General features: G+C 36.9%; 2 protein-coding genes across 3 annotated transcripts; both read right to left on the bottom strand.

Annotated features, from left to right (window-relative positions):
• Positions 1-1,820: 1,820 nt before the first annotated feature.
• LOC113693133 (pentatricopeptide repeat-containing protein At2g21090-like) lies at positions 1,821-8,233 on the bottom strand. Of its 2 annotated transcripts, none has more exons than XM_072081195.1 (3): positions 6,136-8,233; positions 3,453-3,569; positions 1,821-2,596 (listed from the first exon to the last, which is right to left on the bottom strand). In XM_072081195.1, exon 1 carries the CDS (start codon positions 8,001-8,003, stop codon positions 6,195-6,197), a length of 1,809 nt encoding a protein of 602 aa, XP_071937296.1. In that variant the 5' UTR covers positions 8,004-8,233; the 3' UTR covers positions 1,821-2,596; positions 3,453-3,569; positions 6,136-6,194. The 2 variants fall into 2 exon arrangements, with proteins under 2 accessions (XP_071937296.1, XP_071937249.1); XM_072081148.1 differs by having other exon boundaries at positions 3,453-4,033.
• Positions 8,234-9,587: 1,354 nt separating this feature from the next.
• Positions 9,588-16,360, bottom strand: LOC113693311 (casein kinase 1-like protein HD16). The gene is made up of 16 exons (XM_027211889.2): positions 15,615-16,360; positions 14,706-14,831; positions 14,506-14,579; positions 14,356-14,425; positions 14,171-14,226; positions 13,591-13,662; positions 13,371-13,465; positions 13,200-13,266; positions 12,981-13,110; positions 12,642-12,860; positions 12,409-12,548; positions 11,800-11,974; positions 11,604-11,694; positions 10,772-10,929; positions 10,044-10,232; positions 9,588-9,854 (listed from the first exon to the last, which is right to left on the bottom strand). The coding sequence occupies exons 1-16, from the start codon at positions 16,059-16,061 to the stop codon at positions 9,795-9,797; spliced, it is 2,169 nt and encodes a 722-aa protein (XP_027067690.2). The 5' UTR covers positions 16,062-16,360; the 3' UTR covers positions 9,588-9,794.
• Between the last annotated feature and the right edge of the window lie 737 nt (positions 16,361-17,097).

The raw sequence follows: 17,097 nt of genomic DNA on the forward strand, positions 1-17,097 counted from the left end.
TAAGAATTAGTTAGTGTGATGTGGCATGCATTTAGACCTATCACTCTATATAGAAAGATTAATCATTTAGACCTATCACTCTTTATAGAAAGATTAATCATAATATGTAATAATTCAAAAATTAATTATGTGAAAAGTCACCAAGTTCTTTCTTTCATTTTGTAGATAATTTTAGCTATAATAATGTAGGCAAATTTTCAGCCTTCACGTATGGTTAAAAATCCATGAATTCACCATTCTTATAAATAGGATTTGGGATGATCTTGTAAGAAGTCAGGATCCTCGGGTTGGTTTTAGTTTGGTGTCTTGAGTTTTGGTCCTTTAGATTGTGATAACTTGGTGTAATATTTTACATTAAAATTGTGAGCTTTGACTAACACTGTGGGGTATCCGGACCACCCCACTAATCCCGCACATCACCCAGACAGAGCGGACCCGACCGATACCTAAGAATTCATCAGTTGGGTTGCAGACTGGAATCGAACCCAGGCGGACTTGGAGTAACTACCCCGCCTCTACCATCCGAACAATCCAGCGCGGGCTCTGGACTCACTACTTGAGAAACTCAATATGATGAAAGTTTTGCATAAAGTTTATTGGAATGAAAATTGGAGCCACTAAGTCGACTAGAAGGGAGAAGGGGAAATGTAGATGTGACATTTTAAGCCCAAAAAAATGACTATAAGTAACATTTTTATTAATTCTTTTACAGATTACTTTGGTCAAGCTAATGTAGTAGCTGATTCTTCTCAATATGATGAAAGTTTTGCATAAAGTTTTCTGGAATGAAAATTGGAGCCACTAAGTCGACTAGAAGGGAGAAGGGAAAATGTAGATGTGACATTTTAAGCCCAAAAAAATGACTATAAGTAACATTTTTATTAATTCTTTTACAGATTACTTTGGTCAAGCTAATGTAGTAGCTGATTCTTTAACTACTATGGGTAGTTTAGGCTTTCCTTTCATTGTTATTAGTTCGTTTGTAGATTTGCCAAAACTGATGAAAGGCCTATGTAATGTTGATAGATTTGGGATTGGATAAAACTGAAATCCGCAAATTTGAAGTCTGAATCCATTAACTTATTGAATTGTTAAGTATTAAATTTAATACATTTGAGTCCATATCACATTCAGTGATAAATGAATAGTTTATCACTTAATTTTAGAAGCAAGTTTTGCCTAGAAAATTCAGTACTATTTAATTAATTCAGATGTTCAATTTTTAGTTGTCAAACGGTCTAAATGTATTAAGATCTAAATCCATTAAATTTAAATATTGAACTAGATTATCAAACAGAGCCCTAGACATGATAAACATTTGTCATTCTTTAATTATTATTAAGAGATAAGATTTTATGTTCCCCTCGATTTACGTATAATTATTTTATTTTTATTAATAAAATGGGTAACCAAACTCACCCGTCAGACATCATTGGCGGTTTTGGAAAAAAAAAAAACAAAACAAAAAAGAGTAGCACTTGGGAACTGCATAGCAATAAAAAAATTTGATAATGCCAAAGCCAGAATACTTCCCTGTATGGGAAGGGACTAAATTGATATCTTCTGAAAATACGAGGGACCTTTCCATCAGTTTGACCTTTTACTTCCATGTTATTTGTGTTGAGAGTGGGTTTTGCTAGCTTAAGCTTTGTCAACAGTAGCTAGCTCAAAGTTGTTGCACAATTACTAGTAGTTAACATTCTAAACTAATCAAACTCTTGAAAAACTTCTGATGAAAACACACATACTTGAATTCGATTGTACAGCTTTATAGAGTTTGTCCTGGATTGCATCTAAATAAGTTCATGCCAACAGTCTCGTTAAGTAGAACTGCAAATGCGACAACTTCACAGAAATAGTTTCAGAAGTTACTAACATCAGCCAAGAAAGGGCTATGAACAAATTCAAGCATTGGACTATACCATCATTCAGAAGTAAATGAAAAAAAAAAAAAGAGAGATATCTGTTATATCCCCATTCAAGAGTTTATCCAATTCTACATTTTTATTATTTTGTTGGCATTCAAATACTCTGACCTAGTAAAACTGAAAACCCATTCAACAGCTGAAGGTAAAGGTGAAATTGTCAAAGTCACTCCCTTCAACCACAGCTGTCTGCTTCAGAACAAGTGGTGTTTTTAGGCATGCTTGAGAAAAGTGCAGACAAAGGATGGGTCTGATATTAGCATGGAAATGAGATTACTCCCAATTCCCAGAATCTCCAAGTTTGCAAATTGAGTTGGCATTGATACAAGGCTGCAGTTTCATCACCAATGGTGTTATGGAATCAGTGAAATTCAGGAGTATCAATGGATCGAATTCCAATTGAGTCAGTAATCCTGGTCACCACAGACTCCAACCTGACCAACCAAAAAGCAAAAAAGAGTATCCTGATGGAAGGAGATAAGCAGTGAGATGGGGAAAAAAAATCTAAATGGCCAGAATCAAGACAATCTTCTTTTAGAAAGGCCAGAAGAGGCAGCGATTTGGTTCTTCAAAAATATATCACCACTATCCCATGGCCTTAGTTTGATCATGTCCAAGCTCAGCACTGTTTTCCTTCAAAATTAAACTTCGCTTCCAAACTTCATGACTGCCTGGAAGACACATGGATGGAAAAGAAACAGAAAAGCCCATTATTTATCTGATAAAAGAAAAAGCACATAACTAGAAAACTGCATGTCAATAAACAGAATTCAGAACAGTACTAAACTGGAGAGGGCACATTCATAAAATTATGCTCATAAAGGAGAGAAGTGTGATTAAAGGAAAAAAAAAAAAGTAATTCTACAATGGAAGACTAAGAAATAAATGAGATGGTAAAGTATCTTTAATTTTTTTTATGGGCTTACTCACAGGAATATAGAATTGTAGGTGAAAACATGTGGCACAGACGAAGGTTAACTCATTTTCTACTAGTGTCATAATTTGATCTCTCGTGAAAACATACATGCCTACACAACCACAGAAATGTGTAATAAAAACTGCCTAAGCTATCTCCATAATGGAACCATTAAGTGCTCAACAAAGTTTACATGAACACCCACAAAAAAAACACGTGGCCAAATTTATCATTTGCCATACTTTCTAGGCTGATAACTCTTCCATATTCCAGAACTAAAACAAAAAAAAGCATTACATGACAAAGAAACAGAAGGAGAGGTAGCCACTCTTTAGTCCAATTGCTTTAACACACAAATCAAACTACCTGTAATAAGACCATTATTATTCCAAGGCACGAGGAATTGTTACCAATTTTTGTAAGAAAAAATTGCAGTCATTACGAGATGTGTAAAATGAACGTCCAGCAATATTTGACCAAAACAAGCAGAATTAAATAAGTTTTGCCAATCTATTTTTCCCTCTTTTAGGGACCTCCCAAAAAGTTCATTCACAAAAAGGTAAATGTAAGTGTAACAATTATAAGACCGCACGTAAATTCAGAATACCAACCTATCTGACATCATCAACTGCATGTGATCTTCACAAAATGCTGGCAAACCTTTTCTCCAAGGCATCTTGCAAAGCAAGAAAGCACCCCCAAAATCATGAAGCAGCAAAGGAATCAAGCTGCAAAACAAAAGACTCCCTTATACCTACGAATTAAAGCATAGTCCACTCCAACAAGAAATAAAAACAATAATGAGCTGAAATACTGCAATCTATCTTCGCAGGAGCCATAGACCAGCTTAGAGGTAGAGTGACTATTGCTTACATGAACTTCAATCTATGAGGCCTCAAATTACAAAACCACTTTTTGGTACTGTTTCAACTGATTTGATTTGTACTTCTATGCCAAGGATTGCCCAAATCTTCAGTTCAAGCATATGGGTATGCTTTATACAATTCATTGATTTGTAAGCTTCAAATAATCATTTCTAGAAGCAAGTCCTTTCACTCTATTTTTTCATTCAAGAAATATGTCTGTGATTCACTCCCAGATCTAACTCTCTCAAAAGAATGGCACAGTCCTTTTCGCATTCTTTGTCATTGAACCAACTGCATTTTTCCCACAATCCCAATTCACTGATTAGCTGCAACAAAAACATCCTTCAATAACTCCAAATGTTACCTTCTTAAACCAGGGAAAAAAATACAATTAAGGCGTTAAATCATCATTTCATAGACGTTTAAGGATACAAGTCAGTGAAGGGGAGAAAAGAAGTAAGGTGTCTAAATTTTTTTTTTTAAAAAAAAGGACCAACAAAAACAGCAGAAGGGACTGAAATACAAATTTAAGTGAATGAAGCCATTCTGTTATGCAATGATTTTAGAAAAGAGGAACAAGACTCCAACTCAAACATAAAATCCTATCAAGAGAGGGAAAGAAAATGAAATAAAAAAATAATCATCTTATAAATGGAATTCTTATTTTTTTTTAAAAAAAAAAAGCAGCAGCAAAGACAATCAGACTCTCAACATATCATTTCCAACAACTTACCACCATAATAGACTCAGAACAGCTTCTATGTACAATTTTAATTTACTCCATCTTAAAAACTGCCTGAAAGTATAGATTTGCTCAATCCAAGTAAAGTCATGGGCTTATCCCCATCCAGCTAGCCACAATGCATCTTCATTTGCTAAACATCTTAAGAGTATCCATGCTTCTATGAATTAAGCTACAAATCCTCCAATTTTTTGTCCATCTCAATAATGCAAACAGATCATTTATCATGTGAAGTTGTCCATTTAGCCTATCAGCAAAACCTCCACTTACTACAACTGAGCAAAATTACTATTTTGTTTAAATTTAGAAAATATATGAAGGAAAAAGAAGAAGGGAATTCTTAACGTTCCATTATTGCTGAAAGTCATAGCCTTCCGCCACACCATATCTCTTCTTTTTTATTAAATTTCATTTTCATCCATTAACATCCCTAATCCTACCTTCCAAACTGGCTTTTTGGGACTTGTAGCATATAATGTGAACCAAACAATATAAAAGAAAGAATTGAGTTATAAATAGATCAGAATACTAAACTTAACTGCCAAGCCAAGAGAATAAGCCAGACCTCCTAAAACATGATGGTTATTAACATGAATGAAAACACATAACAGGCAAAAGTCCGGACATAAAAGTCACCAGCGATGAGACAGAAAACAAGTACATCACCAAAACAGATCAACCAGAAAATCAAACATAAATAAGCAGTCAAAGGATAAAAAAGCTAAAAAGGAACAGATAAGTAAGTAGAATTATGTGCAGTAATATGGAGGTCGATGCACCATACAGGGTTAAAGCAGTCCAAATACAATACACAAGACTGGGAAAAAAAAATCCTTTGCCTGGTATTACTGGTTACCCAGGATTTCTTCCACAAAAAGAAAACTCACAATGCTGGCAATGTCTCTTGGAGAATAGTTGAAAACCAGGAAACCAATGCATGATAGAATCCCCCAAGAACAGCACATTTCTCATTTTATCATGTTAAAAATAAAACTTTTAAAGGTCCATCAAACAAAGATTCAAGGAATCTATTAGCTGACTGAGCATGTGCAAGTAGCAGATACCATCTTAAAACCCAAATCTTGCATTTTGATTTGTTAATCAATGCTTAATTAATTATTGCAGATAGCCAAGTGGGTGAGGGACATACTCACCTTGAAGCATCTATTTTTCCTTATTTCATAGGTAGGAATGAGAGGTTTTATCTCCCTACCCATCCATAATAAACCTTGAAACTTTGAACAAAAGAACAATGAAAGGAATTCAACAAGCAGAAAATTTTTCCTCTAAAGATAAACAGCAGGTACTTAAAAAATTACAATCCAAGAAAGCAAAAGAGGAAGAGAAGGAAAGCAAAGATACAATCGTGTGGGAAGATCTTATACTGACAAGTAGACCTCTTATTACTAAATTCATGAACAATTTAGGAAAAGATATTTCAACACTATCATGAATGTGAAAAGCTAAATTGACCAGATATGGTATTGTAGGGCTCATCTTAAGAATGCACTAAGAAAGCAATGAAAAAGACAAATATGGATGTTTCCATCCCATCTATACAAAGCTTCCGAAAAAAGACAAATCTCCTCTCCAATTCCCATCTAGTGGGGTGTTTCATTAATAATCTAATCAATAAGAAATACAGGGGTTTAAAAAAAAGTAACTTCGTATGCCTTTTTTACTCACCAGGACAAAACATTTCAAAATAGGAAAAGGTTCTGTCTTCACCATTTGTTACTGGGTGATCATATTCCACTGTGATCAGCCAACAGTTCAACAAGTGGGTTAGCTTCTCCTAATGATGATGAATTTACTTTATCAGATACAGTAGTTTGATGCAAGTTATGATCTATTTCTAACCAACTAAGTGCTTGTTCTTTGCTAACATTCCACTCATTCATTATCTGTCTCAACCTCATCACAGAGTCCCACTTGCCAAGTGCTGCATATATTTTTGACAGTGAAATGTAGATTGCTGGTGATTGAGGATTCAACTGAAGAAGGTGTTTTGCTGCTATTCTTCCCAGCTCTATATTTCCATGCATCGTACAAACACCAATTAAGGCATTCCAGACATGTTCGTCTGGTTTGCATGGCATCTTTCTTAGATGATCCATTACCTCATGGAATCGTCCTGCTCGACCTAAAATATCAATTAAGCAAGAATAATGTTCTTGATCTGGAACAATATTGTGATCGCGATTCATTGACTCAAATAACCTAAGTCCCTCGTGCACAAGCCCTGAGTGACTACATGCACTGAGAAGAACAAGAAAGGTGATTTTGTCTGGTCTAACGCCCGCTGTCACCATTTCAGCAAACAAATTTATTGCTTTCTCACCAGAACCATGCTGTGCAAGTGCAGATAACATTGTGTTCCACAATACTACGTCTTGTTTGTCACCCACAACATCAAAAACTTGCTTTGCAAGTTCCAGACAACCACACTTTGAATACATGTCAATGAGAGAACTTAAAACTATTGAATTAGGCCTAAATTTAATCCTTATCAAATGTGCATGGATTTGTTTACCATGTTTGAGTGAGGCTATACTTGCACTAGCACAGAGGCAACTACTAAAAGTAAACTGATCAGGTCTAATGCAAAGCATCATCATCTTCATAAACAAGTCAAGGGCCTCATGTCCCTTGTCATTACGAGCATAACCTGAAATCATAGCAGTCCAAGAAACAGGATTCCTTTCAGGCATCACATCAAATAACACCCTGGCTGACTCCATATCACCCCATTTGGCATATCCTGATATCAAAGTGGTCCAAGCCAGAACATCCCTTCTTCCCATCTGATCAAATAATTTCCTGGCATCACCCAATTCCCCACATTTAGCATATGCATCAACAATGGAACTAGAAAGGACCACATTTAGTGAAAACCCTGCAACCAAAACTTGAGAGTGGACCTGCTTTGTTAGCCTCAACTCCTTCAACTTCACACAAACCGTCACCACTCCAGCAAAGCTATACTCATTAAACCCAATAACTGACCTCCTCAACTCTTTATAAAACCTCAAAGCTTCATCACATATACCACTCTGCGCGTAGGCAATTACCATAGTATTCCACGATACAACGTCCCTCTCGGGCATTTTATCAAACAACCTCCTTGCAGGCTTTACCATAAGTTGTTTAGCATACCCAGAAAGCATGTTGTTCCAAGAATACAAATTTCTCAAGCTCATTTTATCAAACACTAAGCGTGCTTCAATGTGATCGCCGCATTTACCGTACATATTGATCAAATGATTGGCTAAAAATGTATTGGGGTGTTTGAGACCAGTAACCTTTAGATGGAGGTGAACCCATCTGCCCAATTTCAAATTCTTGGACTCAGCACACTTCTGTATGAGAAAAGCTAATTTTTTACAGTCCAAACGAATGCCCTTTTGCGCTAAGAGGTCTAAAGACTTGACAGCTTCTTGAAGGTGACCTTGAGAGCAAAGATTCAGAAAGTTTTGGACTATGCAAGTATTATTCTTGTTACTGGGCTTAAATGACGGCTTGAGAATGCGAGTTGGGGAGAAGAGAAAGGGCATTGCAGGATGCAAACATATGGGATGGCGGCGGCACGCTGTTGTTCTTCATTTATGTTGTGATGAAGTCATTGAAATCAACCGCTGTAATATGAGCTCCGGCGAGTATCGCCGGTTCAGATTGGCCGTAGGGAGAGCAAAATGCAGAACCCACTAGTCAAAATTATTCATAAATGGAAATCATGCAAATTTTCTAATGATTTACCGTTTTCAGTGTGTAGTGTTATGGGTGAGCTGGTCCAAAAGCGCAACTAGACCTAAGATAATACAAATACTACTTATTATGTATTATTGCTCACTAAACAATGTACAAAAAAACTCAGCCAATAGGCATTGGTTAAGATGAGGTCTAAGTTTTGAGGAAAAAAATGAAAAAGTGAAGGTAAATGTGAAACATGAGAGAGTTTAGACTAAACATTTTTTAGATGCTTATAGAACTTTTAACGAATCGAACGGTTTAAAGTCAATCGTTTAATAAACAAATCGGTACTCGAATATTTATACAAATAAACGAATTGAACTCGAATAATATTCATAACTCATTAATTAATATTAGAGTTGAACTCAAACCCTATTCGTATAATATACAAACAGAGTTTGAACACCAAATATTGTGTTCGATTCAGCTCGTAAAAATTCTAGCACTCGAAACCTAATTAGTGTATGAAATTTTCAATGGTTTTATAGAGGTTGGAAACTTTTTATAGGGTTCATATAGAGTTCATCTAAATGGTTGAATGTCCGTTCCAATTGCAATCCCAAACTGAAGGTTTCGTTATTTGTTGTGCAAGAAGGAAGCTTGATGTGAGTTGGTCACACTTATGTTAGTCACTTTCTCTTATTTATTTTCAAATTTAATTGTTTGGTTGTTGAGTAAAAGTATTTGTCATAAACAAATCAACTTTTATCTTCTTAAGTTAATTAGTGAAAGTGAGGATGATTGTGTCATATTCAATTTGAATATAAAAGGATTAAAGGTACATTTCATATTCTTAATAGCAATTGTACAATTTAAATCGTTTCCATTTGTTGAAAAAATAAAATGTACAATTTAAACACTGTAAAATTAAAAAATGAAGGAAAAAATCAAATTGTGATCTTCATTTGACTCCAGCAACTTTCGTAGACTAACAAAGAACATAGTCACATTTATCTTTAGGTGGAAATAGGAAAGTTTGGTGCTAATGATATGAATAGCAATTCACGCGCTTCTTCCATTCACCAAAAAAAAAAGGGAATAAGAATGCCTATTCTTTTTCAATATGATTATTCACGAATAGCTAGCCAAAGCAGAAACTCGCAGACTCATTCTTTGTAATTTCAACTTCAGATGTCTAGATTTCTATCTTCAAGGGTTTTAAACCAACTCAATTCATGTACATCACCTAATCCACCTTTTTGGTTCATATGCGGGTATAGATAAATATTTTCAATTAACTCCTCTTTTCAACGCATTGATTTCTGAACTTTCTCTGCCTCATTTTATCACTACAAAACATGTTTAAAAAAGGGGGGGGGGGGGGGGGGGGGGGGGGGGGGGGGGGGGGGGGGGGGGGGGGGGGATTCCAGGCTCATAACAGGCACCTCTACAATCACCATCAAGCATATATTTCCACAAGAACAATCTTTACATTAGGCCATGGATTCTTCCGAGGCATCTAATCCCAGAGCAACTTTGTTATCAAATATCTAGGGCAAGAAATGAGAAAAAAATCTGGACAAATGTCCAAACATAATTCAATCTTCTCCGCTGGACCCTCACAATTAACTAGACTTCCTGGTTCATGCTCAGAATCAACACACAGTCCGCCCGTAGCACAGGGAAGCAAGATAGAGGTTCTTTGCCCATTTTTCCTGCTTATAGTAAACACATACAGAGATAACAAAGTTAACCCCCACAATAAATGAAGTATTTTGATACAAGATCCTTGTCCGCCAAACCAAACTGCAGGATAGCCCTTCGGTATGCAATAAAGTTAAAGCAACAACGATTGAAAATGACAGGTTACAAGGTTCAAATAGCACATCCCAACAAATATTTACCTTAACATGGGTGCTTGGGAACTGAGATGTTCTTAGAGTTTCCTGAGTCTCATCAAGCAGTTTGCGCCGAGGCACACTCAAGATAAGAGCAGCTTGATCCCAGGTAGCAGCAGTTGCTGTAATTCGGTAACCACTATCCCACCGTTTATGAATGCCCTCACTGGGATAAAGAAAATCAAGCTCCACAACCTGGAAAAACAAAGATATTTCAGTCAAAACGTTTTATGCTTAACAGAAATAAAGACACATTCAGGACAGTAATAGGGAACACAAGGCACTCTTCTGACGGTAACAGCCCATGTTTTTTTAAAAGAGGTGGGGAATGCCAAGTTTCTGTTAATTCATAGCTCAATTCCTTTCCCTTCTCCCTGTCAATTAACATAACTGTGAACAGCGCCAATAAGACTTTAAAGTTTAAATGGCATGCATACACCCCAAAAAAAAAAAATAAAGAAGGGACATAAAACTCTTCTAGGCAAAAATTCTCAAGACATTCCACTGCATGAAGAAGATAAAAAAGGGCACTTTGCACCAGTTGCACAGCATCCACTGTTGTCTAAGTTGAATCAATCTAAGATGGTGATTTTTCCATTTTCCCACACTAGCACAAATGTCTAAAAATGCAAATTAGTTCAATGGTTTTGAGGCAAAATGTCTAAAAGTTTGTGCAGCTGATAAGGGGTGAATTGGGTCAAATCCGCAAAATAACCAGAAACAAGTAACCTAACCTGATCACTGAAGCCAGAGTTTCGGGACATAACCACAGCCCATCGAGTACCAGCAGTAGCCATAGATGTCACGTGAAACCCTTCCTTCCACTTCTTGTTAATCCACTTGAATGGAAAGGAATCACTTACTTTGTAAGATTGTTGGTTATACATGGTGCCTGCAGAGTAACAGGAATTTAGTATTAAGAGGCAAGATATTCAACTAATAAAACTGATCCATCACACGTCCAAGGTTACAAAAAATTATTATGCATACAACTTTTTGCTCAAAACGAGGAAAAGTAAAAATAGTAAAAATACTCTGTGGCCAATACCACACCATACAGCATTAGCTAAGCCAGGCTTCATGCTAATTCCCAAGCCCAAGGAGATAAACTCCTGGTCCTTCCTCTTTTCTTTTTCTTTTTTTTTTTTTTGGGGTGGAGGGGACAAGGGTTGCAAAGGAACAATAAATCACAACTTGATGTGGCATAGACACTTGCAAAATGAAAATTGAGTCATCTGTCCAGTATTAGCACAAAAATTGAAATTATACAGCACAACCAGAATGAAGCAATTTTAGCGTATTAGCACATCCCAGTCTCACTTTGTTCCTTCAAGAGACAAATACTTAGCACAAGAAATCTGTCAATCTGAGCTCTACAATGGTTCACATAGACTAATCTCCACAGAGACAAGCCACTGTTACAGCTCACCCAAATGGACAAGATGCACAAATAATGGTAGCAATACTTAAGAATTGTTTCCCTATTCTTGATTCATCCGAAAGCATTTTAGCAAGTATAATTATGTTTAACTGATTGATAACAGACACCATATTTTGCAACCTTACCTTTTGACATTACCACTAACGAACTTCCATTAGTTGCACCAGCAAGACAGCTGATATAATAGTTCTTGTCCCACTGGTCCATAATCCACTCCTGTAATAAAAAAATAATTGCACTTAGAGGTCACTTGGTCGGTGAAGTTCCAGATAAGGACACTATCTTTGTTTGTCAACAAAACAGGTTATGCAAATAACTTACCTTGTGCAAGAAAAAAGGTGATATCTCAAAAACTTGGCTTGTAAAATTAGTCCCAGCATCCATAATAATGGCCCACAAGTTGGAACATGATGCCACAGAACTTATATACAACCCATCTTCTACCCCTCTTTCTACATGTTGCGCTAATCTTGCATCCGATACATTATAATGGTACCTTTTGTGTAGAACCAAACAAAAAGAGGATAAAAAAGGGTATTCAATAGGCAATGACATTATGGCAATGGCAGAGGACTATCTACATATATAAATACACACGCACACATATACACATACACAATAGTCCTTTTGTCATTTTCCCCAACTTTTTATCCAAAATTTTTTTCCTTTTAGGTTATGTGGGTAAGCTTCACCATCCCAGAACCACTGACAAATATATTCTGGTCTATTTTCCCCCTTTAACAGAAGCAGCCGGAACCAAAAAAGAACAAAGAGGAAACAATGCTTCCAATCTATGTTCAAACCAAGTACTTACTGTTTCAGGATTCAGATTAGACAACAGAACACCCCAGTAACTTGAGAAATAAAACAATATCAGATAGCATGAACTGAACTACCACCATTCTAAGAGAAAGATTTTTTTTTTTTAACCTCTGTTTCATAGGCTTCCTAGCATTGTAAATTGAAACCCATTGTGATGCTGGGACTCCCATACGAACTTTCTTCCTTGGCTGTTCCACTTCATCCTCATCAAGATTCAATCTGGGTCGCTTTTGGCCGATTTGGATAATCTAGCAAAAAAGTTAATAAATAAAAGCTATAAAATGATTATGAACATCAAATAAAGGAAAGCAGAACATGTACTCGGGTAATAAAAGAATCACCTTTTGAGCACCATCTGTATTTAATGGTCGGGTTGCAGGATCGGCAGCAATCATACCCTCAAAAATAGATATTAACTTTGAATACTTTGGCTCTTCGTCAAATTTCAAGTTAACAACAGTTTCAAGAAATTCTCTGAGAGGGGCAGGGCAAAAGCAACATAGCGCTTCAGGAGCTGTTGCCATCTTTTTCTTAGCCACCTGGAATGATTTGTTATCACCCTGAGGTAAAAAGATTGAACACGAGTAAAACAGCTGAAGAGGACATCAGAAAAATAAAGTAGACATAGGGCTTAGCCGAATACTCCAGTCTAAAGGTCAGAAAGTAGGACAAGGAAGTACCTGAAAACCTTGCCATGGCAACCTGCCTCTGTGGAGAAAAATAAGCGTATATGCAAGTGATTCTAAATCATCCCTTCTACTAGCAGTCCTTCCTAAGTGAGCATGCACACTAGCATAGCGGACGGTCCCTCTGGGACATCACCAGAATGGGGGGAAAAGAGTATTTAGTGGAAGCAGAGTTATTCGAACATCAGACTTTACAGTATGAGCAACATTCACCTGAATATGTCAGGACGTTGATCATATTCAACATGTTGCCCCCTGGTGCTGTCTCTCCACTTAGTTGCTGCAATAAACGCATAGATACAAGTAAAATGGAAAGTATGGGAAATTGTTTAAAAAAAAAAAGGAGAAGAACAAATAAGAAGTCTATTAGGTTGTGTGTCTCACCTAATCCTAAATCTACAAGAAACAACTTCTTTTCTTGAGGTGTTGATGGCTGGCCGAGCAAAAAGTTCTCAGGCTTTACATCCCCATGCACATACCTAATTTCATGAAACGTAAACCATGGCAAGACAAACATACAAACATCAGTAGATCCCATCAATACCATACGAAACATTAAGAGATACAGACTGAAGGTAGGAACAAGAAAAAGGTGGTGTAATACCCTTTTGCATGCAGCTTCTCCAATATTGACAAGGATTCAACTGCAATGCAAGCAACCATTTCCCCAGACATCCTGCTAATTGTGCATGATCAGTTCAAAAGCAAGGCGACTAAGTACAATATATATCTTAGCGAAAGTGAGAAACAACAGCAGCAACCAATTCTGCTGATACACTGCCTACTCCACCTACAAGGTTTCAAAATACACTAAGACAGCAACAGATATCAAAACCATTGGCAAAAAGTCAACCTTAGTTTAAAATAAAACTATTGGCATCTCAAAAGAAGATAACAGACTATCACTTTACCCAATTTATCTTGTCTCCTACATCATCATGGCATATGACCCGTTCTTATACTTTTTTATGCACATACTATTAATCAACAGCAAGCATCTGAAATTGAACTTCAAAATGCACCAAAACAGCAACCAAGTGCAATACTACGATAAAAGAGAACTCCTACTTCAACAAACATCAAGCATGCTGAAAGGAAGTTAAATTTTAGTGTGCAAAATGAAACCCAATAGACATGTAAAAGAGAACATGGCACACTATATAAGCAACCCTTCAGAAACTTACGACTGCCCTGAGGAGTTCCAAACATCCCACAAGCTGGGCCCTAACATGTCCATGACCTACCACATTCAAAAAGCAATCTATCAGCATACATATAGCCGGAACAGCAATTCACAAATCCTACACGGGCGTGTCTAAAGACACATGTGCAGTACAAAGGCTAAATGCATTTAGCACTCAGATCATACCATTACATAGTAGTCTCCTTGTTTTCCTTTATAGTGTACTTTAGGCACTCCATGGCTACCTCCAAGAGTGCTATTAAGATAGAAGCAAAAAGATTTTTACAATTGAGAAAATGTAGAAACGCTTGCTAAGGAGAGGATTCAAATGCATACTTGTAAACCTGCCACTCATATGGAGGACCATAGCTGCAGCCTTTGCTATTTCTATGCTCAAATTTCAGAGCTACCTGAAATGACAAACAACATCAAAATTAAATCACAACATCTGCATTTATTTGTGATGCTGTTTATGTTGAATAGATAAACGTAGTTTCTTGACTAATTTAAAGAAAACGGGAGAAAATTAACACTACCTCCACAGCTCCAGGACCTGTTGTCCGCTCTCCACCAGAAACACGACGACCCAAAAAAACCTGTCCAAAGCCACCTTTACCTAATTTCCTCTCAACCTTATACATGGGTGAGCCTCCAACTTGCACCTGAAAATCCACTCCAACATAAGGAAAAAATGTTCTTAACATGCATAAAGAAGATGAGTCCACTAATAACTTTCCTGTCTAATAAAGCAAGCAAATAACCCAATTTTTAAAAAAATCAGCAGGGGATGGTTGGGATTTAAGATACCAGGGGGATGAGGAGGGGGAAGGGGATGAAACCGGGGACTTCTAAATCCCGAGGTCTCAATCCTGGCCATTAGACCAAGGCCTCTACAAAAAGCCACATAACCCAATTATCAACATGCCAAACCAAAAATAACTTCTTAGTCTTAAATTATAAAAGCACAATTTGAGTTCTTGCAAATCATCAGAACAAGAGCTGCACCAAATTTCTTCCACAGTCAGATACAACGCCACCCCCAAGGCATGAAGTCTTTGGGACTAAAAGCATTGCAAAGTAACTATAAATTGGGATCTACCTCAACACCCCTCTGCCAAAATTCTCAAACATGTGCTTTTACATAAGAAGATACACAGATTGAGATGCAATTGAGCTTGTTCACTAACCCAAATATCATCAGTTAAACCAAAAATTTAGGAAAAAAATCACCTTGATGAATTAGCACATTGAATGCCTGCATTTACATCTTTCAGCCCATACAAACGCGCATATAGATACAAAATCAACAAAGTACTGCATGCAGGCCCATTTATAATTCATCTTTACTCCCACCTACACAAACTAACCCATCCTATGCTGCAATTAACTACGTAAGTGATTAATGAAACAGCGCTCCCCCCCCCCAAAAAAAAAAAGGAATTAACCTTATCAGGAAAAGATGCAAGAGAGGCATCATCTTCTAGTCCAGCACTCCCTTTAGCACTCATACCCCCACTTTCATCCCCCATCTTTTTGACCTTTTCCTCAACCACCACCGCCGCTTCTTCTTCCTCCTCCTCCTTTACCTTTTCCTTTTCCTTGTTATCCGCCTTAGCTTTTCCCTTTCTTACCCTTTTCACCGCCTTTAACTCCTCCTCTACCTCAGCTACCTTCCCCGCCGCTTCCGCCGCTGCTTTAGCTTTCGCAGCACGAGTTTTAATATAGTTCCCAGCAAACCCAACACCTGCCGCCTCTCCTTCTACTTTCCCCTTCCTCGCCTTCTTTTCTTCTATTTCCTTTCCTTCCCCAGCCGCTGCTGGCGGCAAAACCGGTGGAACTACTGTCGGCGAACCACAAAGGCCTAGACGAACTCCGGCCCGCAACTCCGACATTTGCAGATACCACAACCCATGCAATGAACCCTAACCCTAATTGAATTTACCACCATCAGTACTACCTTTCTCTCTGTCGCAGTCCTCTTGATCTTCTTCAGCTAAGAAAGCATCATTTCCGGAACCCTGAAATCTAGCATTAATTGAAAATTAATAGAAATAAAGTGTTTATAATCGGAATCTTGACAAAGAAAAAGGGGAAATCGGGGGAAGAAATCTGGGGTTTGAATTTTGGTGAAATTGGGACTAGGGTTCGAGACGGAAAGCACGCATGCCAAAATATCTCTGACTCTCTGTATATGTGTTGGAAAAAAGGTGAGATAGTGCCAAAGAAAAAGGAAAGAAAACTGGTGTATGAGTTTGGGCTCTTTCTTTATTTGTAAAATTATGGCATGTTTTGTGAATTGCTCGATGAGTACGTGGTCTAACTTTTCTAGAAGAAAAGAATGGTGACCTACAATTTTTTTTAAAGCAAATTTAGCCCATTTGGATTGCTATTTTTTTTGGGTTTTTTTATAAAAAAATATATTATAACAATTCGACATATATGAGATAAAAAAATAATTAAAAATTTGTTCGTAGAATGTAAACATTTTTAGAAGATCTGATAGATATTTTTCTAAATTTTTGCTTGCATCATAAATATATATTTTCCAATGCATCCTTTTATGTTCCCAATCACAATTACTTTTGTTACGTCGTATATATCATATCATAAAAAACGTTACAATGATTATTCCAAATAATACAGTACTTTATCCAAACACATTAAAATCCAAACAAAAGTGCATTTGACCTATGAGTTTGGGGTAGCTGGTAAGCGAGGTGATGATGCCAATAGGAGGTCGCAATTAGATTCTTACATGTGGCACCTTAAAAAGTTCTAGCCAAACCTCACCTTAAGAGCCCGACTTTGCAAGCATTTCTCTAGTCAAATATGATGGATTAGTCTTATTTGAAGGTGGGGATATCAAGTGTTCAGTGGGAAAACAAAAAAAAAACAAAAGTTCATTAGGATAGGATTTATTTATCCAAA

This window comes from Coffea arabica, chromosome 1c (assembly GCF_036785885.1).
Source record: "Coffea arabica cultivar ET-39 chromosome 1c, Coffea Arabica ET-39 HiFi, whole genome shotgun sequence".
NCBI lineage: Eukaryota > Viridiplantae > Streptophyta > Magnoliopsida > Gentianales > Rubiaceae > Coffea > Coffea arabica.

Bases quoted from the DNA above. Each gene is read 5' to 3' on its own strand.
- LOC113693133 (XM_072081195.1), bottom strand. From the start codon at position 8,003: ATGCCCTTTCTCTTCTCCCCAACTCGCATTCTCAAGCCGTCATTTAAG.
- LOC113693311 (XM_027211889.2), bottom strand. From the start codon at position 16,061: ATGTCGGAGTTGCGGGCCGGAGTTCGTCTAGGCCTTTGTGGTTCGCCG. The intron at 13,466-13,590 runs GTATTACACCAC...TCATGAAATTAG, and splicing joins GAGAAGCTGCATGCAAAAGG to GTATGTGCATGGGGATGTAA. The intron at 12,861-12,980 runs GTACTTCCTTGT...TTTTTACCTCAG, and splicing joins TGCCATGGCAAGGTTTTCAG to GGTGATAACAAATCATTCCA.